This window comes from Sebastes umbrosus, chromosome 21 (genome assembly GCF_015220745.1).
Source record: "Sebastes umbrosus isolate fSebUmb1 chromosome 21, fSebUmb1.pri, whole genome shotgun sequence".
Taxonomy (NCBI): Eukaryota; Metazoa; Chordata; class Actinopteri; order Perciformes; family Sebastidae; genus Sebastes; species Sebastes umbrosus.
Window position 1 is genome coordinate 1604861 of NC_051289.1, and position 16845 is coordinate 1621705.

The following is a 16845-nucleotide window of genomic DNA, read 5'->3' on the forward strand; positions in this document are numbered from 1 at the left end:
ATCTTGGCTCTGGCCAAGATCTTGCTTCTATCCATTACTGCCAGTTAGCCAAGCTCATGACACATTTAAAAGTTATCTGAATACTGAACCAGCTAACTAAACCTCATGTTTCAGGTGACATCACCAAAACCTGACCTGGAACCTGGTAGTCTCAGGATCCACTGTGTTCAGGTCAGGTAAAACTCTTGTAGCTGGGTCCAACCATAGGAAAGACTAAGATTTCCTGAATTAAAATACTTACTGTTCCTCAGCAATGACACATTTCAGGTTTAATTACGCCCTCACAGCAGGTATGAAACTATAGCATTAGTGTACAACGTGATGTACTGAATGTGCTGCACTATTACAGACATTTTACTTTCATGATTAAATTAAAAGACCCATAAACCAATCACTACTTGATACAAGGAGTTTATTTAGATTTGACAAGTCAACACAAAGGCTCAGTTGAAGGCAGTCTTTGAGGAACCTCCAGTGTTGGCGGTGCCTAAAAAACACAAAACATGGATTTAAGAAAAATCAGTGTTTGAAAACCTGAATCATCCACTTTCTGATTACTCACTGATGCTGCAGATTTTGCCAGTAATAAATGATCACAGCTTACCCATTTCAATCCATTTGGGGAGCAGCTCGTTGGGCAAAACTTGGATACTCATTGTAGCGTTGCTGCTGAGAAACCTGAGGTAGCTCGGGCTGGTAGCGTCGCATCTGGGGCCGGTAGAAAGGCTGTTGAGGCTGCGGCTTGGGCGGGTAGCTAGGCTGCTGGGGCAACTGCAGCCGAGGCAACTGCGGCTGAGGTTGCGGCTTGGTTGGGTAGCTAGGCTGCTGGGGTAAATGCGGCCGAGGTTGCGGCTTGGTTGGGTAGCTAGGCTGCTGGGGCAACTGTGGCCGAGGCTGCTGGGGCAACTGCGGCCGAGGCTGAGGCTTGGTTGGGTAGCTAGGCTGCTGGGGCAACTGTGGCCGAGGTTGCGGCTTGGTTGGGTAGCTAGGCTGCTGGGGCAACTGCGGCCGAGGTTGCGGCTTGGTTGGGTAGCTAGGCTGCTGGGGCAGCTGCGGCCGAGGCTGAGGCTTGGGCAACTGCGGCCGAGGCAACTGTGGTTGAGGCTGTGGCGGGTAGTTAGGCTGCTGGGGCAACTGCGGCCGAGGCTGCGGCGGGTAGCTAGGCTGCTGGGGCAACTGCGGCCGAGGCTGCGGTTTTGGCAGGTAGCTAGGCTGCTGGGGCAACTGCGGCCGAGGCAGGTAGCTAGGCTGCTGGGGCAACTGCGGCCGAGGCGGGTAGCTAGGCTGCTGGGGCAACTGCGGCCGAGGCTGAGGCGGGTAGCTAGGCTGCTGGGGCAACTGCGGCAGGTAACTAAGCTGCTGGGGCAACTGCGGCCAAGGTTGCAGCTTGGGTGGGTAGCTAGGCTGCTGAGGCAACTGTGGCCGAGGCTGTGGCAACTGTGGTTGAGGCTGCCGCTTTGGCGGGTAGCTAGGCTGCTGGGGCAACTGCGGTCCAGGCTGCGGCGGGTAGCTAGGCTGCTGAGGCAACTGTGGCTGAGGCTTTGGCGGGTAGCTAGGCTGCTGGGGCAACTGCGGCCAAGGCTTGTGCGGGTAGCTAGGCTGCTGGGGCAACTGCGGCCAAGGTTGCGGCTTGGGTGGGTAACTAGGCTGCTGAGGCAAATGTGGCTGAGGCTTCGGCGGGTAGCTAGGCTGCTGAGGCAACTGCGGCCGAGGCTTGTGCGGGTAGCTAGGCTGCTGGGGCAACTGCGGCCGAGGCTGCTGGTTGGGCGGGTAGCTAGGCTGCTGGGGCAACTGCGGCCGAGGCTGCGGTTGAGGCTTGGGCGGGTAGCTAGGCTGCTGGGGCAACTGCGGCTGAGGCGGGTAGCTAGGCTGCTGGGGCAACTGTGGCCGAGGCTTGGGCGGATAGCTAGGCTGCTGGGGCAACTGCGGCCGAGGCTGCAGCTTGGGCGGATAGCTAGGCTGCTGGGGCAACTGCGGCCGAGGCGGGTAGCTAGGCTGCTGGGGCAACTGCGGCCGAGGCGGGTAGCTAGGCTGCTGGGGCAACTGCGGCCGAGGCTGCGGCGGGTAGCTAGGCTGCTGGGGCAACTGCGGCCGAGGCTGCGGTTGAGGCTTGGAAGGGTAGCTAGGCTGCTGGGGCAACTGCGGCTGAGGCTGCGGTTCAGGCTTGGAAGGGTAGCTAGGCTGCTGGGGCAACTGCGGCCGAGGCTGCTGGTTGGGCGGGTAGCGTGGCTGCTGGGGGTCCCGGGGCTGAGAACCAGACTCCACTACCTGTGACTGTTGAGGATAATTTGATAAAAACTGGATGTCAGATTGATCGTTTTGTTGCGGTGATTCAGCTTCAGGCTGGTAACTTGGAGTTAGTGGTGTATTGTAGCTACTTGCCTTATATGCATTGGAGGTTGAATCACCACCACCAAGTGGCCAAGTGCTCCATGAAGTTCTGCCTCCAGTGTTAAAGCCACTTGAATCTGGTTGATGGCCTGCAACTGGCACTTCATTATCTCCATACTTCTCAGCAGATCCAATATGGTAAGCTGTAGAGCAAACATTTTAGTCCATACATGCAGTCCATTAAGTAGCTTCACAACATTAATTATAACCTCACCATTTGCAGGATGTCCTCCTCCAACAGCTAGCAAGGACAACAGCAACCATCTAGAGAAGACATCCCAGAGTTAGTATGTTTTAATAATGAGTTGAACAATTTAAACAATTAAAAATAAAACTTACCTCAAGAGGAACCTCATGGCTTCAGCCACAGTTGTAGTCCAGTGAAGCAGCAGTCACGTCTGTCAGCTCCTACCAAACCAAACAACTGAACCAGTCTGAACACAACAAGTGACTGAAGACAACCTGGAGCTCTTTATAAGAGCACCTTTCTTACCTTGATGATTAACTGAACACAGGTGTGAGTAATTGAAGGCAGGTGTGACTAATTATCTGACAGGGGAGCACCACTGCATTATGGGAACTATAGTTCGCCAAAATAGATATTTGATAAAAGCAGAAAAGACTTTCTGGTCAGCTTCATCATTATGTATTATTTCAGCCATACTTAATATATCATGACCTAAAATATTTGGTTAAGCAAATATCCAGGAGAGGGCAGAATACACTCACATAATTTTTCTTCAATGGTAAAATGTTGCTTTTGGCTTGACTAATTTAGAGTCTCATATCAGGTTTCATACATATGCATGATAATTCAGCCAGATACTGGCTTTTAAAACTTGAAATTTAATTAAAAATTTGATTCACAAAGACTTTAATTTCAGTTATATTTGGTGAACATTTAATGAATCAAACACATGAACATATTTATGACCAATTATTATCAATATTATTATTATTATAAGTTCAAAAAATGATATTTTCATTGTAAAATGTATTTAAAATAATATTCCATAATATTATAATAATAATTAATGACAAAAAATTATTATTTTTCAAACGACCAATTATTATTATTATTATTATTATTATTATTATTATTATTATTAGTAGTAGTAGTAGTAGTAGTAGTAGCAGTGGTATAAGGTCAGAAAAGCATAGTTTTTATTATTATATTTTAAATGTATTTAAAATATAATAATTATAATAATGAATTATAAATAATAATAATTATTTTTTCAAATGACCAATTACTATTATTATTATTATTATTATTATTATTATTATTATTATTAGTAGTAGTAGTAGTAGTATAAGGTCAGAAAAGCATATTTTTTAAAGTAAAATGCATTTAAAATAATATCCCTACATGTTATAATTACAAAAAAGGTCAGAAAAGCATATTTTTTAATGTAAAATGTGTAAAAAAATTCAAATGACCAATTATTATTATTATTATTATTATTATTAAGTAGTAGTAGTAGTAGTATAAGGTTAGAAAGGTATATTTTTGATGTAAAATGTATTCAAAATAATATAATAATAATAATATATAATAATTAATGATAAATAGTAATTTATTATTTTTTTAAATACCAATTACTGTTATTATTATTATTATTATTATTATTAGTAGTAGTAGTAGTAGTAGTAGTAGTAGTAGTATAAGGTCAGAAAAGCATATTTTTTATGTAAAATGTATTTAAAATATTATTATTATAATAATTCATGATAAATAGTAATTTATTATTTTTTCAAATGACCAATTATTATTATTATTATTATTATTATTATTATTATTATTATTATTATTAGTAGTAGTACTATAAGGTCAGAAAAGCATATTTCTAATGTTAAATGTATTTAAAAGAATATCCCTAAATATTAAAATTTCCAATAATTAATTGTTAATAATAATAACTATCTTTTTTCAAAATATAAAATTCAGATACAAGTTGTTTTTATTTATATATTCATGGATTTTTATTACTACTATCATAAAAAAACTACATTTCCCATCAGCAACCACATTACACAATGGTTACACTACTTCCTGAAACGAAACTTCAAAATAAGAGAATATTCGCATGTTATTGCCCATCGCCGCTGTGAGATAGACAGCAAATCTTATACCCGGCTTTTATTTTGAAATCACGGTCGTTCGTCCGTGTTGTAGTCGATCCCTGACGGAGTCACCGACCGCCTGGAACCGGGGGGTGTAATCCCACATGAACGGTGGCCTTAACGGGCAGGTAACAGTCCGCCGCGATGAGGCTCCGTGTGGCCGGAGCCGTGCTGCTGTCGGCGGCCGCCTACTACGTCTACCTGCCCTTACCGAGCGGCGTGAGCGAACCATGGAAGCTGATGCTGCTGGACGCGCTGTTCAGGAGCTTCCTGCAGGCGGTGAGAGCCGGAGGAGGAGAGGGGTTGATGTGAGGAGGAGAGGAGTTGATGTGAGGAGGAGAGGGGTTGATGTGAGGAGGAGAGGGGTTGATGTGAGGAGGAGAGGAGTTGATGTGAGGAGGAGAGGGGTTGATGTGAGGAGGAGAGGGGTTGATGTGAGGAGGAGAGGAGTTGATGTGAGGAGGAGAGGGGTTGATGTGAGGAGGAGAGGGGTTGATGTGAGGAGGAGAGGTTGATGTGAGGAGGAGAGGGGTTGATGTGAGGAGGAGAGGTTGATGTGAGGAGGAGAGGAGTTGATGTGAGGAGGGAGAGGGGTTGATGTGAGGAGGAGAGGGGTTGATGTGAGGAGGAGAGGGGTTGATGTGAGGAGGAGAGGTTGATGTGAGGAGGAGAGGGGTTGATGTGAGGAGGAGAGGTTGATGTGAGGAGGAGAGGAGTTGATGTGAGGAGGAGAGGGGTTGATGTGAGGAGGAGAGGGGTTGATGTGAGGAGGAGAGGAGTTGATGTGAGGAGGAGAGGGGTTGATGTGAGGAGGAGAGGGGTTGATGTGAGGAGGAGAGGGGTTGATGTGAGGAGGAGAGGTTGATGTGAGGAGGAGAGGAGTTGATGTGAGGGAGAGGGGTTGATGTGAGGAGGAGAGGGGTTGATGTGAGGAGGAGAGGGGTTGATGTGAGGAGGAGAGGGTTGATGTGAGGAGGAGAGGGTTGGATGTGAGGAGGAGAGGAGTTGATGTGAGGAGGAGAGGGGTTGATGTGAGGAGGAGGGGTTGATGTGAGGAGGAGAGGAGTTGATGTGAGGAGGAGAGGGGTTGATGTGAGGAGGAGAGGGGTTGATGTGAGGAGAGGAGTTGATGTGAGGAGGAGAGGGGTTGATGTGAGGAGGAGAGGGGTTGATGTGAGGAGGAGAGGTTGATGTGAGGAGGAGAGGGGTTGATGTGAGGAGGAGAGGTTGATGTGAGGAGGAGAGGAGTTGATGTGAGGAGGAGAGGGGTTGATGTGAGGAGGAGAGGGGTTGATGTGAGGAGGAGAGGTTGATGTGAGGAGGAGAGGGGTTGATGTGAGGAGGAGAGGGGTTGATGTGAGGAGGAGAGGGGTTGATGTGAGGGAGGAGAGGTTGATGTGAGGAGGAGAGGAGTTGATGTGAGGAGGAGAGGGGTTGATGTGAGGAGGAGAGGGGTTGATGTGAGGAGGAGAGGTTGATGTGAGGAGGCGAGGGGTTGATGTGAGGAGGAGTGGTTGATGTGAGGAGGAGAGGAGTTGATGTGAGGAGGAGAGGGGTTGATGTGAGGAGGAGAGGAGATGATGTGAGGAGGAGAGGGGTTGATGGGAGGAGGAGAGGGTTGAATGTGAGGAGAGGAGTTGATGTGAGGAGGAGAGGGGGTTGTGGTGAGGAGGGAGAGGGGTTGATGTGAGGAGGAGAGGTTGATGTGAGGAGGAGAGGGGTTGATTGTGAGAGGAGAGGTTGATGTGAGGAGGAGAGGAGTTGATGTGAGGAGGAGAGGGGGTTGAGGTGAGAGGAGAGGGGTTGATGTGAGGAGGAGAGGGGTTGATGTGAGGAGGAGAGGTTGATGTGAGGAGGAGAGGAGTTGATGTGAGGAGGAGAGGGGTTGATGTGAGGAGGAGAGGGGTTGATGTGAGGAGGAGAGGGGTTGATGTGAGGAGGAGAGGAGTTGATGTGAGGAGGAGAGGAGTTGATGTGAGGAGGAGAGGTTGATGTGAGGAGGAGAGGGTTGATGTGAGGAGGAGAGGAGTTGATGTGAGGAGGAGAGGTTGATGTGAGGAGGAGGGGTTGATGTGAGGAGGAGAGGAGTTGATGTGAGGAGGAGAGGGGTTGATGTGAGGAGGAGAGGAGTTGATGTGAGGAGGAGAGGAGTTGATGTGAGGAGGAGAGGAGTTGATGTGAGGAGGAGAGGAGTTGATGTGAGGAGGAGAGGTTGATGTGAGGAGAGGGGTTGATGTGAGGAGGAGAGGTTGATGTGAGGAGGAGAGGAGTTGATGTGAGGAGGAGAGGGGTTGATGTGAGGAGGAGAGGGGTTGATGTGAGGAGGAGAGGAGTTGATGTGAGGAGGAGAGGAGTTGATGTGAGGAGGAGAGGTTGATGTGAGGAGGAGAGGGGTTGATGTGAGGAGGAGAGGAGTTGATGTGAGGAGGAGAGGAGTTGATGTGAGGAGGAGAGGAGTTGATGTGAGGAGGAGAGGAGTTGATGTGAGGAGGAGAGGTTGATGTGAGGAGGAGAGGAGTTGATGTGAGGAGGAGAGGAGTTGATGTGAGGAGGAGAGGAGTTGATGTGAGGAGGAGAGGAGTTGATGTGAGGAGGAGAGGTTGATGTGAGGAGGAGAGGTTGATGTGAGGAGGAGAGGAGTTGATGTGAGGAGGAGAGGGGTTGATGTGAGGAGGAGAGGGAGTTGATGTGAGGAGGAGAGGTTGATGTGAGGAGGAGAGGAGTTGATGTGAGGAGGAGAGGTTGATGTGAGGAGGAGAGGGGTTGATGTGAGGAGGAGAGGGGTTGATGTGAGGGGGAGAGGAGTTGATGTGAGGAGGAGAGGTTGATGTGAGGAGGAGAGGAGTTGATGTGAGGAGGAGAGGTTGATGTGAGGAGGAGAGGGGTTGATGTGAGGAGGAGAGGAGTTGATGTGAGGAGGAGAGGGGTTGATGTGAGGAGGACAGGTTGATCTGATTGGGACAGGAGAGCTGGAGGAGGAGAGGGGTTGATGTGAGGAGGACGGGTTGATGTGAGGAGGACAGGTTGATCTGATTGGGACAGGAGAGCTGGAGGAGGAGAGGGGTTGATCTGAGGGGGACAGGAGAGCTGGAGGAGGAGAGGGGTTGATCTGAGGGGGACAGGTTGATCTGATGGGGACAGGAGAGCTGGAGGAGGAGAGGGGTTGATCTGAGGGGGACAGGAGAGCTGGAGGAGGAGAGGGGTTGATGTGAGGAGGACAGGTTGATCTGAGGGGGACAGGAGAGCTGGAGGAGGAGAGGGGTTGATCTGAGGGGGACAGGAGAGCTGGAGGAGGAGAGGGGTTGATGTGAGGAGGACAGGTTGATCTGAGGGGGACAGGAGAGCTGGAGGAGGAGAGGGGTTGATGTGAGGAGGAGAGGGGTTGATGTGAGGAAGACAGGTTGATGTGAGGAGGAGAGGGGTTGATGTGATGTGTATATTTATATATATAAATACTAATATACATTTATATATATAAATATACACACACTGTATATGTTGAGTGAAAACCATTTTTGGTTTTGACCTTTTGAGATCGATTGTTCCTTTTTCCCTCTGAAGCTAAATTAACCATTTAATAACATACATTGTAAAATGACCTTTGACCTGCTGAACACTGAACACTGTGAACACTGTGCCTGCTGTGTAACATGTTAGTATGTTAGTATGAAGTGAAGCTGCTCTTCACACCCAAAACACCGTAAACATATAATCTACTGCGTCACTGTGGGACAACAAGTTTCTACAGACACTCAGTGTGGAGGACAGGTTTACAGGTTTACAGGTGTACAGGTTTACACGCCCTGCTCTGCTCCGTCGCTCCCTGCAGCACCGCAGGGGACTTCTCTGTTCCACCTTATTTAAATGCTCTTTCTATAGCAGGGAGAGGCTCCACAGAGAGACACCACATCTGATTCACTAACAAATAAACATCAAGATACAAGTATCTGGTATCATAGTAAACTGTCATGTCCATTTCCAAAGGGGTCCCTTGACCTCTGACCTCCAGATCAGTGAATGGGTTCTATGGGTACCCACGAGTCTCCTCTTTACAGACATGCCCACTTTATGATAATCACATGCAGTTTGGGGGCAAGTCATAGTCAAGTCAGCACACTGACACACTGACAGCTGTTGTTGCCTGTTGGGCTGCAGTTTGACATGTTATGATGTGAGCATATTGTTTTATGCTAAATGCAGTACCTGTGAGGGTTTCTGGATCAATATCTGTCATTGTTTTGTGTTGTTAATTGATTTACAATAATAAATATATAAATACATTTGCATAAAGCAGCATATTTGTCCACTCCCATGTTGATAAGAGGATTAAATACTTGACTAATCTCCCTTTAAGGTTCATTTAGAACAGATAAAAAAAATGCGTGATTAAATATTTTAATCGATTGACAGTCTTAATATTTATATTTGTAGATTTAAGATATATAAATAAAATCTGCTCCTTTTAAAAAAAACTCTTTGTGTAAGAACTGAAAATGAAGAGCCTTGAGTATTCTGCCCAACGAGCTCCTAATCTGACGACTTCTAGAGGCCAAAGTCACTCACAAGTTGATCTGTTATTCTTTTATGGTGCACTAAAACACGCACACATATGTACATTTACATAACGTAGCATATTTGTCCACTCCCATGTTGATAAGAGTATTAAATACTTGACAAATCTCCCTTTAAGGTACATTTAAAACAGATAAAAAATGTGTGATTTTTTTTTTTTTAATCTAATTTTAGGACAATTGTCATATGAAGAACTCACCAACATTTATATAAAGTCAGAGTTAAAAAATGTTTACTTTTTTATCTGCCTGCAGTTACAGCTTATCACCACAGGTGCCGCCAAAGAGAACGAAACGACATCTTTGAGATTGTAACTTTAACTACAAGTAGTAATACATACCACTGTGTAGAAATACTCTGTTATTTTGCAATTTTACTTAAATAAGAGGACATATGTATTATTATTATTATTATTATTTTATTATTATTTTATTCTATTTCTTTTTAATTTAAATTTTAAATGCTGATGTTGTTTTCTCTAGTGTACTTATTGTGTTTGTTTCTAAGCTCAACTACTTAAAAATTGGTTTATAAACTATTGTAATTACAAACTGTAAATTGCATATATACGAAAACAACCTCGAAAAAAAGGGGAAAAAATAAAGTATATATAAAAAAAAAAAATAAGAGTAGAAATGTATTATCAGCAAAATAAATTCAAAATATCAACAGAAAAAGTAGGTTGAGGTCGACCTAAGTTAACTACTTTGTATTAGTGATGCCGTTTTTGGATGAAAAATTTACTTTTAATGATTAATCGATTATCAAAATAGTTGGCAATTATTTTTCTGTCAATCAATTAAATCTCCCTTTAAGGTACATTTTGAACAGATAAATAAATGTGCGATTAATTAATTAATTAGCTATGGACAATCATGTGATTAATCACAATTAAACCATGAAATAATTGTTTGTGTGTTTGTACTTGCAGAGTGACGTGGCTCATGCGCTGGGCGTGTGCCATCGGGTCCACCTGTTGAACCAGGTGGTGTCCTGGGTGGAGGACATCGAGCCTCGCTCCTGCCCCGCCGTGCACGTGACCGACTCCACGCTGGGCGGCGTGCCAGCCCGCGTCTTCCAGCCGAAGGGAGGGAAGCAGCAGCTGAAGAGGGGAGTCATATATTTCCACGGTGGAGGATGGGCGCTCGGCAGCGGACGTGAGTGTGGATTTTTATTTAACTATTTTATTCTCAAATATTTCTCTTGTATAGAAATTATAGGAATGATTCTCAATAAAAAAACGAATAAAAAAAGGTCAACATTCATCACTGTGGTAAACCAATATGAAATATAATACTTTACATGATATCAGCATCACTTACTGAGTCGACTGCTTCACAGGGATGCGATCGTACGACCGTCTTTGTCGGAAAATGGCGGAGGACCTGGACGCTGTCGTCGTGTCTGTGGAGTAAGTCTCTGTCACATAACAGCAGGATTAATCTATTAGTTGTCGATATATTTAGCTTATTATGTAACGCCAAAAATGATTCCAAAATAGACGAAGAGTTCTTAAAACAGCGTGTTGGAAAACACGTCTATTAAAACTCTTCCCAAAGGTGGCTCATTAGTTTAAAAAAAAGGGAATTAGTGCTGACTGATAAATTGTATTTTCATCAAAAGACGGCCTGAAACATGATGATTAAGAATATTTATATTATTTAGGGACGGTCTCTATAATCCGGTATTAAACGGGCCGCGGGGCTAAAGACCGTAACGTTAGTATTCGTTATCACGCTGCATCCAGTGAGATGTTATGGAGTTCATATGGTGACTTTACTGTTGTAAACATCAAGGTTGCTGCTCTAGAAACAACATGTAGCCTCGTTATATTTAAAGTATTCAATTCTAATGCGGTTCTGAATTTAAAAGAAAACCAGGCTGACAAATATAGCTAATATGCACACTGCAATATTTATTTATTTACCCCAAGTCATATCGAACATCGCAATATTGAACAATGATATCACCGATTTTCCTCATATGGTGCAGGCCTAAAGGGAATCGGTGATTATAAAACTGTTGAGCAGCAAAAAACAAGTAATTGGACCTTTTGATGAGATTGTTTTTGTGAAAGAATTTAAACATTTTAATTCTATAAATTACTTTAATGGGGTCTGGCAGTCCAGATTCATTTTCTCTTTGTCAATTTTCACTTTTTATTATATGAAGCATGATTGAAAGAGCATGTTTACAGTAAACTAAACTATCTTCTTCCATCAGAATTTAAATGAGAAGCTTGGGGGACTTAAAATCTGGAAGAAAATACATTTAAACTGACAAGTTTCTCTAAAATGACTCAGTAAAAAGTGAACCGTTTAGCTCCTGCAGGACTGAACCACTGCCCTAACGGCTGTTTCAAAGTCATGTTTCAAAGCATCATGTAACATAATAACGTTGTCTTCCTGTGATGTCCTGTTGCTATAGTTACCGTCTCGCTCCAGAGGCGGTGTTCCCGGATCAGTACCACGACACGCTGGCGGCGTCGCGGGCCTTCCTGACGGCTCAGGTTTTAGAGCGCTACGGCGTCGACCCGGAGAGGGTGTGTGTGTCTGGCGACAGCGCTGGAGCGAACCTGGCTGCTGCTGTGGCGCAGGAGGTACAAACACACACACACACACACACACACACACACACACACACACACACACACACATCACACTACCAAAATACAAGTATGAACCTAGAAAAGAGCCCGATGTGGGCCCTTTAAACGTGTTTACTTTGCTAGCCTCCCTTCATCGATCCAAGGGACACTGAGGTGGACGGCACCACTTTGTCTAATAATAAAAAAAACAGAAACATAAATTGAGTATATTAAATATTAACCAAAGATGATCGTCAGTCAGCTGTTTGACTTTAAACTACCTGTTGAAGCTGAGCTGTGATCTGATCCCTGACTGCGTCCTCAGCTCGGCTCTGATGACAGCCTGACAGTGAAGTTCAAGGTCCAGGCGCTGATCTACCCCGTGCTGCAGGCGCTGGACTTCTACACCCCGTCCTACCAGCAGAACCGGGCCGTGCCCATCCTCTACAGGCCCGTCATGGCTCGTTTCTGGCTGCAGTACCTGGGCGCCGACACGTCCCTGGAGCCCCTCCTGCTCGCCAACAACCACAGCTCCCTGGACCAGCCGGCCATCAGCGGCAGCACGCGTTCAAAGCTGGACTGGACCGCGTTGCTCCCGGCCGAACGCAGGAAGCACTTCCGGCCGGTTGTGAAAGAAACGGGCTCGCCGGGGGTGATGGGCGAGGTACCGGAGCTGATGGACGCGAGGGCGGCGCCGCTGCTGGCGGAGCAGGGGGTTCTGGGTAGGACGCCTAAAGCATACGTGATGACCTGCGAGTTTGACGTGCTGAGGGACGACGGGTTGATGTACGTCAGACGGCTGCAGGACGCCGGCGTCACGGTGACCAGCGATCACTACGAGGACGGTTTCCACGGCTGCATGGTGTTTGCGTTCCTGCCGATGAGGTCCAGCGTCGGACGGAGGAGCATGAACAACTACATCCACTGGCTGGACCAGAACCTGTAAGAACCGGGAGAAACGGAACCAAAGATGTTCTGGAGCAGAAAGTCTGGCACTGGAGAGCTCCTGTTGGATCTGCTGAGAGGAGACACGGCTTTGATTATCACACATGGGATCCATGTGGTGGCAAAACGGTGGCGGTGGTGGTGGTTAAATAATACTGTCCTTTAACCCAGAAGGTCACAGGTTTGATCTGCTGAGCAAGACGCCAGACGAGACAAAACATCAGCTGCTTTGGATCAAAGCATCTGCGTGATTAGAAATCAAAGTCAAAGGCTCATGATCGCCTCGTGAGGATTCAAACTTCCATCCACTAGGAGGCAAATCAGAGATTCTGCTGCCACCGTGTGCATCCAAATACGCAGGTAAATCAACTCAGTGTAGCTGAACATCACTGAACCATGACACCAAAACACTTCCAATCAAATGAAACCAAAGCAAGTGACGCTCATGTCAAAGGTCATAAATCCAATGCAACCTTCTGGAGAATGACAGTCGACTCAAGGCTCATTATTTTCAAGAGAAACACAACTTTGACTTTACCTTTGCACGGTAAAACATTATTAAAACACTCGAGACAACATGTAGAACTACATACATGTGTCACTGGTACGTGCACCACGGGGTGCTCTCTCCAGCAATACTATTATTCATATTCAACTTTATTTATAAAGCACCTTTCATACAATCATGCAGCCCAAAGTGCTCCACAGAGCGGGATTAAAACAGACAACAATAAATAGAATTACAACAATAAACAATAAACTTTAAAATAAATAAAAGTCACTAGAATAAATAGACTCAATGGTTTGAAAACCAATGATTAAGACTTTAAAAATGAAGGCAATAAATGACAAGGAACCTCAATTTAAAGGCAGGCTAAAAACAAATATGTTGCTATCAGTGATTAAAATGATTTATTTTCCTGAAATGTTATTTCTGTTTCAAATATTTGTATTAAGCTAAAGAAGAATATAAAAATAGTATATTCTTGTGTCATTTCTTTTTATATGAAATAATTAATCAAACAAAAAATGCGTGATTAAATATTTTAATCGATCGACAGCCTTAATATTTATATTCGTAGATTTAAGATATATAAATAAAATATATAAAATAAATCTGCTCCTTTTAAAAAAAACCTCTTTGTGTAAGAACTGAAAATGAAGAGCCTTGAGTATTCTGCCCAACGAGCTCCTAATCTGACGACTTCTAGAGGCCAAAGTCACTCACAAGTTGATCTGTTATTCTTTTATGGTGCACTAAAACACACACACACACATACAAGTCTAGGTTACAGTGTGTGTGTGTGTGTGGTAAAAGTATGCCAGAGTTCACAGCTGTGTGTACTCACTGGATTGTGCAATACTGTATGTTTGAAAGGTTCCCTCTGATGACCACTGTACTGCAGCGCCAATGCAATGATAATGATAATGATGATGATGATGATGATGATGATGATAGCTGTGAAATGTATGCAAGAATCACTGTATCGCCACGAGAGAAGAGATCCCATGGGGACTATCATGTTTCCCCCCCGCCGCCGCCGTTGGCCCCAAACTGACATAATGAAGCGACGACAGCGAGCGTCAGACGGACTCGGTTTTTGGCGTTCGGCCCAAAACGACAGCGAGCCAAGAGTGTAGCAGAAACACTGAGCCGTCATTACTTCACCTTATCCAGATTTATTTAAGACTAGTTGTAACACTGGCTATCAGACGACTGTGGGTTTTCTTCTTCTCTTAAAGGGAAATGATTCCAGTCAGTTTATTCCTAACGTGTGGATTTCTACCGCTCCGTATCTACGCACACGTTCTGTACGCTCTCTAGTAAAGAGCGATTGTGTTTGATGAGCACGTTTAGTCAGAGTTTATCATTTATAAAGAAGAAATTTGACTACAGAGAAGGACTTTTGAATGTTTCTAATTTTAATGCTGAATGTAAGATGTCACGTTAAATAGTTTCATACTGTATAAATAAGGTTTTAATAGAGAGGCGAAGACTCACCGCCTTCCAATGGACCTCCATGGGACCTTTTATTACACAGCTGTGTTGAATACTCGATTCTGATTGGTTAAACACAGCGTTCTACAGTCTATTATTTCTTTATAGCAGACCGTTGCTATGTATAACAGACCGTTGCTATGTATAACAGACCGTTGCTATGTACAGCAGACCGTTGCTATGTACAGCAGACCGTTGCTATGTACAACAGACCGTTGCTATGTACAACAGCCCGTTGCTATGTACAACTGCCCGTTGCTATGTATAGCAGCCCGTTGCTATGTACAGCAGACCGTTGCTATGTATAACAGACCGTTGCTATGTACAGCAGACCGTTGCTATGTATAGCAGCCCGTTGCTATGTATAACAGACCGTTGCTATGTATAACAGACCGTTGCTATGTACAGCAGACCGTTGCTATGTATAGCAGCCCGTTGCTATGTACAGCAGACCGTTGCTATGTATAGCAGCCCGTTGCTATGTACAGCAGACCGTTGCTATGTATAACAGACCGTTGCTATGTACAGCAGACCATTGCTATGTATAGCAGCCCGTTGCTATGTATAACAGACCGTTGCTATGTATAACAGACCGTTGCTATGTATAACAGCCCGTTGCTATGTGTAACAGACCGTTGCTATGTTTAACAGACTGTTGCTATGTATAGCAGCCCGTTGCCATGTATAACAGACCGTTGCTATGTACAGCAGACTGTTGCTATGTATAACAGACTGATGCTATGTATAACAGACCGTTGCTATGTATAGCAGCCCGTTGCCATGTATAACAGACCGTTGCTATGTATAGCAGCCCGTTGCTATGTATAACAGACCGTAGCTATGTATAGCAGACCGTTGCCATGTATAGCAGCCCGTTTCTATGTACAGCAGACCGTTGCTATGTATAACAGACCGTAGCTATGTATAACAGACCTTATTTCAGACATCTAAGTAAAACCTAGGGCCGTCAAAGTTAACGTGATAGTAACAATATTATTCGTCTCTCTCCGTTGACTACCGTTCATATTGTTTTCTGAGATAAGGTCCCATGGAGGTCAACCGAAGGGGCGGGACTTCACCTCTCTCTATAAATAAGGGTTATGCAACAGGTTGCTTCTGCCTCAGATATACTCCTGCAGCGATAATACATCCCATAAAGTTTTATTCTTTGACAACATTACTGGTTTGTATGTAGGGAGCGGGATCACATTATTTTATTTATGTTTCTTTCTCTTAAAGTAATGTACTGTCTGTGTTTTTACTGTGATTATGAGGACAAGAAGCGCTGCAGGAGAGACAGTGTGTGGAGGGCGAGCTCTGGTGGCCATATAGGAGCTCCTCAGATTTAAACAGAGAGTTTGATTAAAGAGTGTTTCTTTAGTCGCAATAAGCTGAATTAAATATGCTATAGCATTTATAAACCCATTAAACACCTGTCCACATGACTCAGAAAGAAAACAACTCAAAATATGAATATTTGTAAAAAATATACGGTGAAATATTATCCAACAAAATCTTATTTGTTCTGCAAATGAAACCATGTTTTATTGTTGGCACATGTAGATTAGTCACATGAGGAGCTGAGATGATTGATTGATTAGTTGATTAGTTGATTGAGAGGAAATTAAATATTCAATGTCACTTTTCACGAAGAATTGTCCACTTTTCTCTGTTTTAAAATCATGGTAAACTGAATATTTTGGGGGATTTCAGTCATTTTGTAGACTAAAATGATTAATTGATTAATTGAAAAAACAGTGAATGAAACCAGCCTCACCATGAGGTCCGTTTAGTCGCGGTTCTGGAGCTACGATCAGCAGCTGTTGTTGATGTTCAGATGTTGACGTTAGTTGCAGCCTTGATCACACAAGAAACACTATTTCACATACTGTATATTTATACTATATATATAAGTGATTTTCAGATTGTGAACATGAACATTTAATGTGCAATAAAATCAGCTGATAAATTCAGATTTAAACTTGTTTTCACGTGTAAGACAGAAAGTCAACAAACTTCAATGAGTAATATAAATAACTAAAATGTTTAGTTTTATTATTTATACATATTCAATACAATGCAACACTTTATAATAAACATCATTTATAAATGGTAAATTCATAAACTTAATTAATAGTTATTTTACTGTTAACAAACCATTAAATTATAATTAAAGTTTACTAATTATTAGTAATTATTGTTGCACACATAACATTTTATACACTAT

At 43.9% G+C, this 16845-nt stretch overlaps 2 protein-coding genes and 1 long non-coding RNA gene across 5 annotated transcripts; 1 reads left to right on the plus strand and 2 right to left on the minus strand.

Moving 5' to 3' along the window:
* Nucleotides 1–393: 393 nt before the first annotated feature.
* On the minus strand, nt 394–2892 carry LOC119480379 (proline-rich protein 2-like). Of its 3 annotated transcripts, XM_037756538.1 has the most exons (7): nt 2731–2892; nt 2606–2655; nt 2383–2534; nt 1387–2274; nt 1223–1332; nt 615–1069; nt 394–487 (listed from the first exon to the last, which is right to left on the minus strand). In XM_037756538.1, exons 1-7 carry the CDS (start codon nt 2745–2747, stop codon nt 444–446), a joined length of 1716 nt encoding a protein of 571 aa, XP_037612466.1. In that variant the 5' UTR covers nt 2748–2892; the 3' UTR covers nt 394–443. The 3 variants fall into 3 exon arrangements, with proteins under 3 accessions (XP_037612466.1, XP_037612465.1, XP_037612464.1); XM_037756537.1 differs by having other exon boundaries at nt 1223–2274; XM_037756536.1 differs by having other exon boundaries at nt 615–1061; nt 1215–2274.
* Nucleotides 2893–4563: 1671 nt separating this feature from the next.
* LOC119480382 (neutral cholesterol ester hydrolase 1-like) lies at nt 4564–12647 on the plus strand. The gene is made up of 5 exons (XM_037756542.1): nt 4564–4794; nt 10019–10244; nt 10429–10498; nt 11515–11686; nt 12000–12647. Exons 1-5 carry the CDS (start codon nt 4660–4662, stop codon nt 12618–12620), a joined length of 1224 nt encoding a protein of 407 aa, XP_037612470.1. The 5' UTR covers nt 4564–4659; the 3' UTR covers nt 12621–12647.
* On the minus strand, nt 10074–12094 carry LOC119480393. The gene is made up of 3 exons (XR_005204909.1): nt 11956–12094; nt 10410–11867; nt 10074–10189 (listed from the first exon to the last, which is right to left on the minus strand). It is a non-coding gene; the product is annotated as an uncharacterized LOC119480393 (long non-coding RNA).
* Nucleotides 12648–16845: the final 4198 nt, after the last annotated feature.